This window comes from Palaemon carinicauda, chromosome 24 (genome assembly GCF_036898095.1).
Source record: "Palaemon carinicauda isolate YSFRI2023 chromosome 24, ASM3689809v2, whole genome shotgun sequence".
Taxonomy (NCBI): Eukaryota; Metazoa; Arthropoda; class Malacostraca; order Decapoda; family Palaemonidae; genus Palaemon; species Palaemon carinicauda.
The window spans coordinates 1,654,629-1,669,628 of record NC_090748.1 but is presented as its reverse complement, the minus strand read 5'-3'; the positions used below and the strand labels follow the sequence as shown (position 1 = coordinate 1,669,628).

At 36.9% G+C, this 15,000-nt stretch overlaps 2 protein-coding genes across 2 annotated transcripts in view; both read left to right on the top strand.

Annotated features, from left to right (window-relative positions):
* Positions 1-14,432, top strand: part of LOC137617983 (sodium/potassium/calcium exchanger 1-like) — a 112,357-nt gene extending 97,925 nt beyond the window's left edge. The window contains exon 2 of the mRNA XM_068347908.1: positions 14,111-14,432. Coding sequence (XP_068204009.1) covers positions 14,111-14,432 — 322 coding nt within the window. The remainder of the gene's footprint in view (positions 1-14,110) is intronic.
* LOC137617982 (cell adhesion molecule 3-like) overlaps positions 1-15,000 on the top strand; it is a 715,661-nt gene that overhangs the window by 337,517 nt on the left and 363,144 nt on the right. The gene's annotated exons all lie outside the window — the stretch shown is intronic.

Sequence of the window (15,000 nt, the reverse complement as noted above, 5' to 3'; positions counted from 1 at the left end):
ACTGAGAGAGAGAGAGAGAGAGAGAGAGATCTTGGACAAAAGTGCTTTATTACTGAGAGAGAGAGAGAGAGAGAGAGAGAGAGAGAGATCTTGGACAAAAGTGCTTTATTACTGAGAGAGAGAGAGAGAGAGAGAGAGATCTTGGACAAAAGTGCTTTATTACTGAGAGAGAGAGAGAGAGAAAGTGGAGAGAGAGAGATCTTGGACAAAAGTGCTTTATTACTGAGAGAGAGAGAGAGAGAGAGAGAGAGATCTTGGACAAAAGTGCTTTATTACTGAGAGAGAGAGAGAGAGAGAGAGAGAGAGAGATCTTGGACAAAAGTGCTTTATTACTGAGAGAGAGAGAGACAGAGAGAGAGAGAGATCTTGGACAAAAGTGCTTTATTACTGAGAGAGAGAGAGAGAGAGAGAGAGAGAGATCTTGGGCAAAAGTGCTTTATTACTGAGAGAGAGAGAGAGAGAGAGAGAGAGATCTTGGACAATAGTGCTTTATTACTGAGAGAGAGAGAGAGAGAGAGAGAGAGAGAGATCTTGGACAAAAAGTGGCTTATTACTGAGAGAGAGAGAGAGAGAGAGAGAGAGATCTTGGACAAAAGTGCTTTATTACTGAGAGAGAGAGAGAGAGAGAGAGATCTTGGACAAAAGTGCTTTATTACTGAGAGAGAGAGAGAGAGAGAGAGAGAGAGATCTTGGACAAAAGTGCTTTATTACTGAGAGAGAGAGAGAGAGAGAGAGAGAGAGAGAGAGATCTTGGACAAAAGTGCTTTATTACTGAGAGAGAGAGAGAGTGAAAAAGAGAGAGAGAGAGATCTTGGACAAAAGTGCTTTATTACTGAGAGAGAGAGAGAGAGAGAGAGAGATCTTGGACAAAAGTGCTTTATTACTGAGAGAGAGAGAGAGAGAGAGAGAGAGATCTTGGACAAAAGTGCTTTATTACTGAGAGAGAGAGAGAGAGAGAGAGAGAGATCTTGGACAAAAGTGCTTTATTACTGAGAGAGAGAGAGAGAGAGAGAGATCTTGGACAAAAGTGCTTTATTACTGAGAGAGAGAGAGAGAGAGAGAGAGAGAGAGAGACAGAGAGAGATAGAGATCTTGGACAAAAGTGCTTTATTACTGAGAGAGAGAGAGAGAGAGAGAGAGAGAGATAGAGATCTTGGACATAAGTGCTTTATTACTGAGAGAGAGAGAGAGAGAGAGAGAGAGAGATCTTGGACAAAAGTGCTTTATTACTGAGAGAGAGAGAGAGAGAGAGAGAGATCTTGGACAATAGTGCTTTGTTACTGAGAGAGAGAGAGAGAGAGAGAGAGATCTTGGACAAAAGTGCTTTATTACTGAGAGAGAGAGAGAGAGAGAGAGAGAGAGATTTTGGACAAAAGTGCTTTATTACTGAGAGAGAGAGAGAGAGAGTGAGAGTGAGAGAGAGAGAGAGAGAGATCTTGGACAATAGTGCTTTATTACTGAGAGAGAGAGAGAGAGAGAGAGAGAGATCTTGGACAAAAGTGCTTTATTACTGAGAGAGAGAGAGAGAGAGAGAGAGAGAGAGACAGAGAGAGAGAGAGAGATCTTGGACAATAGTGCTTTATTACTGAGAGAGAGAGAGAGAGAGAGAGAGAGAGAGATAGAGATCTTGGACAAAAGTGCTTTATTACTGAGAGAGAGAGAGAGAGAGAGAGAGAGAGATCTTGGACAAAAGTGCTTTATTACTGAGAGAGAGAGAGAGAGAGAGAGAGGGAGAGAGAGATCTTGGACAATAGTGCTTTGTTACTGAGAGAGAGAGAGAGAGAGAGAGAGAGAGAGATCTTGGACAAAAGTGCTTTATTACTGAGAGAGAGAGAGAGAGAGAGAGAGAGATCTTGGACAAAAGTGCTTTATTACTGAGAGAGAGAGAGAGAGTGAGAGAGAGAGAGAGAGAGAGATCTTGGACAATAGTGCTTTGTTACTGAGAGAGAGAGAGAGAGAGAGAGAGAGAGAGAGATCTTGGGCAAAAGTGCTTTATTACTGAGAGAGAGAGAGAGAGAGAGAGATCTTGGACAATAGTGCTTTATTACTGAGAGAGAGAGAGAGAGAGAGAGAGAGATCTTGGACAAAAGTGCTTTATTACTGAGAGAGAGAGAGAGAGAGAGAGAGAGAGAGATCTTGGACAAAAGTGCTTTATTACTGAGAGAGAGAGAGAGAGAGAGAGAGAGAGATCTTGGGCAAAAGTGCTTTATTACTGAGAGAGAGAGAGAGAGAGAGAGAGAGAGATCTTGGGCAAAAGTGCTTTATTACTGAGAGAGAGAGAGAGAGGAGAGAGAGAGAGAGATCTTGGACAATAGTGCTTTATTACTGAGAGAGAGAGAGAGAGAGAGAGAGAGAGAGAGATCTTGGACAATAGTGCTTTATTACTGAGAGAGAGAGAGAGAGAGAGAGATCTTGGACAAAAAGTGGCTTATTACTAAGAGAGAGAGAGAGAGAGAGAGATCTTGGACAAAAGTGCTTTATTACTGAGAGAGAGAGAGAGAGAGAGAGAGAGAGATCTTGGACAAAAGTGGCTTATTACTGAGAGAGAGAGAGAGAGAGAGAGAGAGAGAGAGAGATCTTGGACAAAAGTGGCTTATTACTGAGAGAGAGAGAGAGAGAGAGAGAGAGATCTTGGACAAAAGTGCTTTATTACTGAGACAGAGAGAGAGAGAGAGAGAGAGCTTGGACAAAAGTGCTTTATTACTGAGAGAGAGAGAGAGAGAGAGAGAGATCTTGGACAATAGTGCTTTGTTACTGAGAGAGAGAGAGAGAGAGAGAGAGAGATCTTGGACAAAAGTGCTTTATTACTGAGAGAGAGAGAGAGAGAGAGAGAGATCTTGGACAAAAGTGCTTTATTACTGAGAGAGAGAGAGAGAGAGAGAGATCTTGGGCAAAAGTGCTTTATTACTGAGAGAGAGAGAGAGAGAGAGAGAGAGAGATCTTGGACAATAGTGCTTTATTACTGAGAGAGAGAGAGAGAGAGAGAGAGAGAGAGAGAGATCTTGGACAAAAGTGCTTTATTACTGAGAGAGAGAGAGAGAGAGAGATCTTGGGCAAAAGTGCTTTATTACTGAGAGAGAGAGAGAGTGAGAGAGAGAGAGAGAGAGAGAGAGATCTTGGACAATAGTGCTTTATTACTGAGAGAGAGAGAGAGAGAGGAGAGAGAGAGAGAGAGATCTTGGACAATAGTGCTTTATTATTGAGAGAGAGTGAGAGAGAGAGAGAGAGAGAGAGAGAGATCTTGGACAATAGTGCTTTTGTTACTGAGAGAGAGAGAGAGAGAGAGAGAGAGATCTTGGGCAAAAGTGCTTTATTACTGAGAGAGAGAGAGAGAGAGAGAGAGAGAGATCTTGGACAAAAGTGCTTTATTACTGAGAGAGAGAGAGAGAGAGAGAGAGAGAGAGATCTTGGGCAAAAGTGCTTTATTACTGAGAGAGAGAGAGAGTGAGAGAGAGAGAGAGAGAGAGATCTTGGACAATAGTGCTTTATTACTGAGAGAGAGAGAGAGAGAGAGAGAGAGATCTTGGACAATAGTGCTTTATTACTGAGAGAGAGAGAGAGAGAGAGAGAGATCTTGGACAATAGTGCTTTATTACTGAGAGAGAGAGAGAGAGAGAGAGAGAGATCTTGGACAAAAGTGCTTTATTACTGAGAGAGAGAGAGATAGAGAGAGAGAGAGATCTTGGACAAAAGTGGCTTATTACTGAGAGAGAGATAGAGAGAGAGAAGAGAGAGAAAGAGAGAGAGAGAGAGAGAGAGAGAGAGCTCCTGGGCAAGAAGGCCTTACAAGAGAGAGAGAGAGAGAGAGAGAGAAAGCTCCTGGGCAAGAAGGCCTTACGAGACAGAGAGAGAGAGAGAGAGAGAGAGAGAGAGCTCCTGGGCAAGAAGGCGTCACGAGAGAGAGATAGAGAGAGAACTCCTAGGCATGAATGCCTCACTAGAGAGAAAGAGAGAGAGAGAGAGAGATCTTGGACAAAAGTGGCTTATTACTGAGAGAGAGAGAGAGAGAGAGAGAGAGAGAGAGCTCCTGGGTAAGAAGGCCTTACAAGAGAGAGAGAGAGAGAAAGCTCCTGGGCAAGAAGGCCTTATGAGAGAGAGAGAGAGAGAGAGAGAGAGAGAGCTCCTAGGCATGAATGCCTCACTAGAGAGAAAGAGAGAGAGAGAGAGAGAGAGCTCCTAGGCATGAATGCCTTACTAGAGAGAGAGAGAGAGAGAGAATCCGCTTTTCACAGGAGTATAAAAATCTAAATTTCGATTTTTTATCAAGATCAGTATTTATAAAAACCTATTTTTCAATTAAAAAATAATCTAATTAATAGTATTTGTATTTTCATGTCCTTTTCTCGTATAGGAATCCTCTCTATTAGCCACATAAAGGACAAATAATATAACAGCAATAAAGTAAATGCGCAGGAAGTATGACTTCGTCTCCCTGATCCTTGGGTTTCGTGGGAAGCAGTTCGAGCCGCTTTCATTTTGGCTTGGTTTGCGATGACCCAAGCAGACGTGTACTGAATCTGTTTCCAGTGGACGCTGAGTGAGAACCAGTCTGGTACGGTTACATCACCTGCCACTGCTACCCCTTAGGCGAGACAAGCCCTCAGACGCCCCCCCCCCCCTCCACAGCAATACAGGGGAAATAAGAAGACTCAGTGAGTCGAAGCCAGTTAAGTTCGAGTCCTACTCGTGAGTGGGCATCCCTCACTATAGTCAACTTATTTTAGCGAGGCAGATTTGCACCGAATCGCAGTGTTGTCCTTATATCTCGGAAAAGTTTCCTGGTCGCTGATTGGTTGAACAAGATAATTCTAACCAATCAGCGATCAGGAAACTTTTCCGAGCTAAAAGGGCACCGCTGCGAGTCGGTGCAAATCTGCCTCGCTAAAAAAAATTGACTATAGGCCCACCTGCCATGGTAAGCCTACCTCAACCATGACGGACATCCTTACGCCATAAGACGTCTAATAGTTTCTCTTAGTTATTATGATCTGAATCATGTAAATGTCTCCCCGAGTGTAACTATTGTATTAGTTAAAGGATAATTCCATTGTATTTGACTGATGAAATCATTTAAGAGCCAGCGAGAAACTTATAATTCTTCTGTTATGTAATATCAAGATTTAAAGTTCTATTTCACTCGCTTTGAAGAAGGATTAGGCTCATTTTTGTTGTGAAAATTAACTTAGACAATAAATTCTCTAAAGCGGGGTTTACACGGCCGAGCAGCTCGACGAGCCCGGTTGTCGAACCTACTTGTAGAACGGCTCGAAGAGCTTTCAGACAGTACATCGAGCCTCAGTGTGCCTTGTGCTAAAACAACGTCAACATGTCTCTCGACCAGGACGATTTGATAGCCATTGCTTTAGCAGTGGCACTAAGATGGGAAAAAAAAAAGATCAAAAGAGATAAATTTTCATATACCAACTTGCTTGTTGCTTTAAAATTAGAGCCTGATGACTGGCGCAATTATTTGCGTATGGATGAAGACACGTACATTGATCTACCGAATCGTGTCAGCCCTTTCATTACTATGAGGAAGGCCATAACTCCACATGAAAGACTGAGTGTCCGCTATTCCTTTGTTTCTGGCTACTTTATTGGAATAGTCTTTTGATTTAATTTTCCATAAAGCTGGATGAGCTCGATATGCATGTATGAAATCAAGTACGACTTCCTTCTCATTCTTACTTTCATTAATGGCAGCAATTATGCATTTCTTTGATGATGTTTCCTCTAGCAGGTTTGAATAACAACTGAGGTTCAATGCTCGACACCCGTTCACACGTTCACACCGATCGTCAAACAATGTAGCTCCGCCCACAAAAGTCAAGATGAACCTGACTTTCATCGAGCCGCTCGACGAGCGCGCTCGACAACCAAATAGCCCGTTTACACGCTCGAACATCAATTCAAACACAGGGTTGTCGAGCCAGGCTCGACGAGCTGCTCGCCCGTGTAAACCCCGCTTTATACTATCATGTATTATTATGTAATTAACCCACGCCCTGTGACACTATTCCCTATTTAGAGTTTTATTATACAAGAGGATAAGAATATATATATATATATATATATATATATATATACATATATATATGTATATACTAATAAATCTGTGTCATTATTCCCTATTTATAGGATTATTATATAAGAGGATAGGAATATATATATGTAAATATATATATATATATATATATATATGTGTATGTATATATACTAATAAATCTAATCTTTCTGTAAATAAACAAAAATAAGTTTTCATAATCACTTTTCTTAATAAGAAATATTACAGTTTTTCCCGCCCTTTGACATTTCTCTAATTAGTTTTAAATTCAAGGAGTTTCATAATGAAATTCCAGAGCGATAGAACCGAATTTTGGTTATGATAAAAAGTTATATAAGTTGGCGTTAACAAAACTTATAATCCGATTTTCTTACAACGTAGCAAATGAAAAAACTTACGGCAACAAAGACATGGGAGGAATAACATTCTTGGAAGGTTTTGCAAAGCAAACATTAAAAGAAATTAATTCCTAAAAAAAGTAGGGAAAAAAAACAATTTGTTATGTGAAAAATTATGTCATTACAAGTATGTTTTACAGAGCTCACTTTACAGAAAGATTCTCTCTCTCTCTCTCTCTCTCTCTCTCTCTCTCTCTCTCTCTTTTTTTTTTTTTTTTTTGTGAATGAACTTTTGAAGCCGAAAATCTAAGACTTTCAGGTACTACACTGTGGGCGTTTCAAACATGTTCATACTCTGTAAAGTTATATATCGCTCTACCACGCACTGATAACATAAAAACCTCTTCAAGCTTGCTATCCCATGTTTTATACGGTTTGAATTTTGTGTCATTCTTGCTCTCAATTATCTGCATATAAGCTCGTTGTCTTGTTGAATAAACTGATAATAGAAACCTGGTTAAGGTTGCTATCGCATGTTTTATACGGTTTAAATTTTGTGACATTCTTGCTCTCAATTATATGTATATAAGCTCGTTGTCTCGTTGTCTTACCCTTCCACTCCGCCAATCTCATAAGTTACCATCAACCATCATTCAACCTCCGGTTCCAAAACGCACTGCAACTTAAATACGAATTTCGACGAGTCACAGATTAAATTTCATCATCATCATCATTATCATCATCTCCTCTTACGCCTATTGACGCAAAGGGCCTCGATTAGATTTCGACAGTCGTCTCTATCTTGAGCTTTTAAATCAATATTTCTCCATTCGTCATCTCCTACTTCACGATTCATGGTCCCTCAGCCATGTAGGTCTGGGTCTTCTAACTCTTCTAGTGCATTGTGGAGTCCAGTTGAAAGTTTGTCAGATTAAATTTACGGTGAATAATTGACTCTTTGTTTTAAAAAATCCAGGAATGGAGTAAAAAGACGATCACAACTATATGATAATTATATAAAAAAAAATAATAATAAAAGAAATTTAAAAAAAAATTGTAGAATGATATCGAGGCTAAAACTCCTGCTTTAAATGGCCTTTAGAGTGGAATATAAAAGCGAACCTTTCATTCCAGTGGGCATTCAGCATTTGGAAGAAAAAAATGACTTTCGTTTTTATTCTGAGCGAAAGCACTCGGCATCAAGCGTCCTCTCGAAACGAGACAAATCCTTTAATAGGATTCTGCTACGTTCAGCAACAGGAAATTTTATTATCATTCTTATTATTATTATTATTACTTGCTATACTACAACCCTAGTTGGAAAAGCAGGATGCTATAAGCCCAGGGGGCTCTAACAGGGAAAATAGCCCAGCGAGGAAAGGAAATAAGTAAAAAATAATATTTTAAGAATATCAAAATAAATATCTCCTATATAAACTAAAAAAAACTTCAACCTAACAAGAAGAAGAGAAATAAGATAGAATAGTGTGCCCGAGTGTACCCTCAAGCAAGAGAACTCTAACCCAAGATAGTGGGAGACCATGGTACAGAGGTTATGACACTACCCAAGACTAGAGAACGATGGTTTGATTTTGGAGTGTCCATATTGGAGCCACAATTCCATTATAAGAAAGAATGCGTTCGATTATATGACGTTTCAAAAGCCTCACTGACATCGGTATTGTTCTCTGTCTGGAATCGGATAGCGATTATTCAGAAAGTCAACACAAGGCCTTACTAATGCAAGTTCGTCGTTTAAAGGACACTCATGAAGGGTAGAAGTAAGGGACATTGCCATAGCAAGCAGGAAAATGCCACAGAGACTGACCACACTCATATATATAATATATAAAATATATATATATATATATATATATATACATACATACAGTGTATATATATATATATATGTAGTATATATAATTATAAATATATAATATATATATATATATAAATATATATAATATATATATATAAATACATATATATATATATATATATATATAGATGATGAATGGAGAAGCATTGAATTAAAATCTCAAGATAAAGACTACACATATTTTTTTTAATAATTATAGCATTACCGTATCAAATACAAAAAGCAACAATTTTCAGATAAATTTTTCAAATCATGACAATAACGTTTAATACCATTCGTTATTATTGTTAAGGGAAAATATTGCAAAAAAAAAGATTATTTTTATATATGAAAAATGCCAGATTCATGGGGATATTTTTGAGTTAGAGAAGAATATCTTAAAACTAATTCAATTCAACTCGAAATCATCAATAAAATTAATAGTAGATATTTCTATTTTGTTCTAAATCAAATAGCCATATTATGACTTCAGGAATTAAATCGAAACATGACTGATTAATATACTACACAGTATTCTAGAAGTTTTATTTCAGCTGTTACCAAGTTGTGGAATGATCTTCCTAATCGGGTGGTTGAATCAGTAGAACTTCAAAAGTTCAAAGTTGGAGCAAATGTTTTATGTTGAACAGGCTGACATGAGTCTTTTTATAGTTTATACATGACATATCTGTTTTGACGTTTTTGCTGTTTTTAGAATGATTTATTGTTAATTTGTTCCCATCATATATTTATTTCCTTATTTCCTTTCCTCACTGGGCTACATTTCCCTACTGGAGCCCTTGGGCTTATAGCATCTTCCTTTTCCAACTAGAGTTGTAGCTTGGTTAGTAATAATAATAATAATAAAAATGTTGAAATATATTCAATAACAGTTAATTTTTAACATCTGCGCTATGGATGAATTTTATAGAAATAGCAAAAGAATTAAAAAATTGATTACTGAATTAAATAAGAAATAAAAAACTGAAAAACATTCAAACATAAGCACCAATAACATCCCATAAAAAGGAAAAATTTTTAATCTTTGATAAAGAGCTGGAAATAATTGTGAATAAAAACCTACGAATCAATTTACATTTGCTTTTATAATATTTCTATAATAGTTATATCTCATATTACTATAACAGCTCTACAACTATTATGGCTACTTAGAAATGATAGAAATAGTGAAATATGTAGATGAGAAAAAAGGCATCGTAGAGAATTCCTAACATCTACGGACTTTTCACTCCACGTTTCACAAAACCTCCAGACGGTTAATTGATTTCATTCCATTTAAGCGTGGACCGTAAAAACGGTTGACTTATTACAGGCAAATGAGAGAGAGAGAGAGAGAGAGAGAGAGAGAGAGAGAGAGAGCGATCTCTCTCTCTCTCTCTCTCTCTCTCTATATATATATATATATATACAGTATATATATACCTGTGTATGTGTGTATATATATGTATATGTATATATATATATATATATACATATATATATATATATTTATATATATATATATATATAGAGAGAGAGGAGAGAGAGAGAGAGAGAGAGACGCCAAACAATTTCTTGCATGGCTTAAATTTCTGTTGACACCATACCCTTCAAGACAAAGCAATGTCCGACGAAGAAACTAATTAATTTTATATATATACTAGTGTACGCGATCCGTCAAAATAACGGCTACATATTTAAATAGTAGTAGTAATGCGTCTGGCTATGCCGATGAGCGTGACCGATATATATATATATATATATATATTTATATATATATATATATATATATACATATATATATATATATATATTTATATATATACATATATATATAAATATATATATATATATATATATATATCATGTATATATATGTATATATACTCATGTATATAAATACTGTCTGTATATGTAAATATATACACAGACATATATATATATATATATATATATTTATATATACGGTATATATATGTATATATACAGACATATGTATAAATATGTATACATATATATATATAATATATATATACTCATATATACAAATACTACATGTATATATATATATATATATATATATACATGTGATCTTCCAAGCGTATAGCTATAGTATATTTGTATATTTATCGATATTTTCATTTCGAAAATGCCAGTTCATACAACCGTAGCTTTTCTGGGAAGGAACCAGTATTAAAAAAAAATACAATTAAAGAAAGGAGAGATGATATATCACAGAATGATTCCAGACACTAGTTTCTAGATGAACTTCTCTTCAAACGAAACAACTGTTGGTTAGAGCAATTAAATTCACTCGTGGCAAAGAGATAGAATCCTTTTGTGCCAACGTTAAAGCAACGAACGCACAAACTTCAGAAAGGAATGTGAGAAGAGACTGAAATGGGTCTTTGATATGAACCCACACTTTCAGGATACAAGCTAATAACGAGAGAGAGAGAGAGAGAGAGAGAGAGAGAGAGAGAGAGAGAGTTGGGTGTTATAAATGAGTAAGATATTATCACGATAATATGTTTCATCAAACGAAAACGAGAGAGAGAGAGAGAGAGAAGAGAGAGAGAGAGAGAGAGTTCCATTATCTGCTTATCCTTCATGGCAATGAATGAAAGTAAGATTAAGTCCAAATTAAGAATGCAACCACACACATATTCTCACACTATGTTACGTCCCCAAATGAGTCTTTGAACTGGAGATGTGAAACGTGACTGTTGAAGTAAGGTAATAACTCCAGCACGTGCTATCACTTGAAAATGAGTATACGTGTGTGATGCCTCGCAATGTATATTTCTCTATTCATATCTGGACCTACTCAGAATAATACATAAGCTCTCACATTCTCACCAAACTCTCCCGACCTCTCCCAGCATTTCTCTCAGAAAGGGTAGAAGAGAGTAAGCAGCTCTTTTAGAAGAAGAGACACCTTCCACCCGTTGAGATACGACCGCTAGAGAGTTGTTGAGTCCTTTGACTGGCCAGACATTACTGCTTTGGATCCTTCTCTCCGGTTACGGCTCGTTTTCCTTTCGCCTACACATACACCGAATACTCTGGCCTATTCTTTACATATTCTTCTCTCCAAACAATTCTTCTTCGCTCAAGGGGTTAACTACTGCTCTGTAATTGTTCAGTGGCTATTTTCCTCTCGGTAAAGATAGAAGAGACTCATTAGCTATGGTAAGCAGCTCTTCTAGGAGAAGGGCACTACAAAATCAAACCATTGTTCTCTAGTCTTGGATAATGCCATAGCCTCTGTACCATGGCCTTCCACTGTCTTGGATTAGAGTTCTCTTGCTTGTCTGAAATGGCCTTTGTTTCAGTTCATGCAAAATCAAACCATCGTTCTCTAGTCTTGGTTAGTGTCATAGCCTCTGTACTATGGTCTTCCAATGTCTTAGGGTAGAGTTCTCTTACCTGAGGCTCATTATTCTATCTTATTTCTCTTCCTCTTGTTGTTTTTTAAGTTTTTATAGTTTATATACGAAAGATCTATTTCAAAGTAGGTATTGTTCCTAAAAATTTTAATCGTAATTGTTCATTACTTCTCTTGTAGTTATTCATTTCCTTATTTCCTTTCCGCACTGGACTACTTTTTCTCTGTTGGAGTTCTTGGGCTTATAGCATCCTGCTTTTCCAACTATGGTTGTAACTTAGCTTGTAATAATAATAATAATAATAATAATAATAATAATAATAAATACCCAACTATGGTTGCAGCTTAGCTATTAATAATAATAATACAGAACAGACTGAGTAAATGTCCTGTGATAATGTTTCTGACGCCGACAAAGAGGAAGAAATTCGTCTTCGTTTATCCTCAGGCTAAAACAGAATCGTTCCTTTGTCACGTATCTTCTCTTCCTAGTCTCACAGGAATTCTAACAAGATCCATATCTAACGACCTCGCTGGGAGGTTCAATGGAGATACATAAAAGTTATTTTTTTGATAGTCTGAAAATGGCCTTTGTTCATGCAAAATCAAACCATTGTTCTCTAGTCTTGGTTAGTGCCATAGCCTCTGTACCATGGTCTTCCACTGTCTTGGGTTAAAGTTCTCTTGCTTGTCTGAAATGGCCTTTTCTTCATTTCATGCAAAATCAAACCATTGTTCTCTAAGTCTTGGTTAGTGCCATAGCCTCTGTACCATGGTCTTCCACTGTCTTGGGTTAGAGTTCTCTTGCTTGTCTGAAATGGCCTTTGCTTCATTTCATGCTAAATCAAACCACTGTTCTCTAGTCTTGGTTAGTGCCATAGCCTCTGTACCATGGTCTTCAACTGTCTTGGGTTAGAGTTCTCTTGCTTGTCTGAAATGGCCTTTGCTTCAGATCATGCAAAATCAAACCATTGTTCTCTAGTCTTGGTTAGTGCCATAGCCTCTGTACCGTGGTCTTCCACTGTCTCGGGTTGAGTTCTCTTGCTTGAGGGTACACTCGGGCACACTGTTCTATCTCGTTTCTCTTCCTCTTGTCCTGTTAAAGTTTTTATAGTTTATAGGAAATATCTATTTTAATGTTATTCTTAGCATATTTGTTTTTTCCTTGTTTCATTTCCTCACTAGGCAATTTTCCCTGTTAGAGCCCCTGGGATTATAACATTCTCCTTTTCCAACTAGGGTTGTAACTTAGCAATTAATAATAATAATAATAATAATAATAATAATAATAATAATAATAATAAATCCATGTCATACCCTGAGTGATCAAATAAAGACACAAATGCTTTAAACATGCTAACAAGCCTAAATACACATTGAACAATCTAATGACATATTCATGCACATTTATTATACTTGATCTATGCAATACAACATGCAGTTTTTTTCTTTATTCCGAAAGTAGTTAATTAGGGACTGAACATGTTTGTTATTGACGTTGTTAATAGTTTATATAGGACATATCTGGTTTGACGCTGTTACTGTTTTTAGAATGATATATTGTTAATTTATTCTCATCATTTATTTTTTCCCTCATTTCCTTTCCTCACTGGGCTATTTTTCCCTATTGGAGCCCTTGGGCTTATAGCATCTTGCTTTTCCAACTAGGATTGTAGCTTGGCTAGTAATAATAATAATAATAATAATAATAATAATAATAATAATAATAATAATAACTTTTCCAAAGACATGGATGAAGTTCTTTATGTTGAACAGGCTAATGGAAGTCTCTTATTATAGTGTATGTATGGAAGATCTACTCTAATGTTACTGTTCTTAAAAGATTATTTTTTCTAAATTGTTCATTACTTTTCTTGTAGCTTATTTATTTCCTTATTTCTTTTCCTTACAGGGCTATTTTCTTTGTTGGAGCCCTTGGGCTTCTAGTATCCTGCTTTTCAAACTAGGGTCGTAGCTTGGATGATGATGATGATGATGATGATGATAATAATAATAATAATAATAATTATTATTATTATCATTATTTCAGTTTTAGTTCAAAATACAATAAAGATCAACAGATATAGAAACATAGACTTCATATTATAAATACAAAGAATATCTATATTCCAAATAATATTTTTAACCTTGATACCTATACGGAAATATTTTCCGTTCCAGACAGAGTGAAGCAGAAATCGGAAATTGAAATGATGGAGATCCCTCTGTAGATTTATTTTCCATTCATTACCCCCAAAATTCCGCAATTTGGCAACACTGGCCCTAACCCCTCCCCCCCACACACACCAAATGCAGGCAGGTAATTGCATATTGTCCCATCTGATCTTATTCCATACTGAATGAAGGGTCTCTTAATTGACGCTTCCATTAGTGGCATCATGAAGCTCGGGCCCTGAATATTGATCAGAACACACGTTATCCCAGGGATTAACTGCCGATAGTTTTATACATGATGATGATGGTAATGAAGGTGATGGTAGTGATGAAGGTGATGGGGAAGGTCATGGAGATGATGAAGGTGATGGTGATGAAGGTGAAGGTGATGAAGGTGACGGGGAAGGTGATGGTGATGATGAAGGTGGTGGTGATGATGAAGGTGATGGTGATGAAGGTGACGGGGAAGGTGAAGGTGATGATGAAGGTGGTGGTGATGAAGGTGATGATGATGATGAAGGTGATGGTGAAGGTGATGGTGATGAAGGTGATGGTCATGTTGAAGGTGATGGTGATGTGATGAAGATGATGATGATGAAGGTGATGTGATGAAGGTGATGAAGGTGGTGGTAATGAATGTGGTGATGATAAAGGTGATGTGATGAAGGTGATGATGATGATGAAGTTGATGGTGATGATGAAGGTGATAGTGATGATGAAAGTTATGGTGATGATGAAGGTGATGTGATTATTATTATTATTAATATTATTATTATTATTATTATTATTATTATCATCATCTAAGCAACAACCCTAGTTGAAAAAGTAAGATGCTATAAGTCCAAAGGCTCAAACTGGAAAAATAGCCCAGTGAGGAAAGGAAATGAGGAAATTAATAAAGATATGATGAAACCTGATGTTTTTAATAATCTAAAAACTTATTGTTACTCTTCTTAAAATACTTTTTTTTTTATTGTTCACTACTTCTGCTCAGTTTACTTATTTCCTTGCGTCCTTTCCTCACTTGGCTACTTTTTCCCAGTTGGAGCCACTGGGCTTATAGCATCTTACTTTTCCAACTAGGGTTGTAGCTTAGCTAGTAATAATTTTCATGATCATCATCGCCTCCCACGCCCATTGACGCAAAGGGCCTCAGTTAGATTTCGCCAGTCGTCTC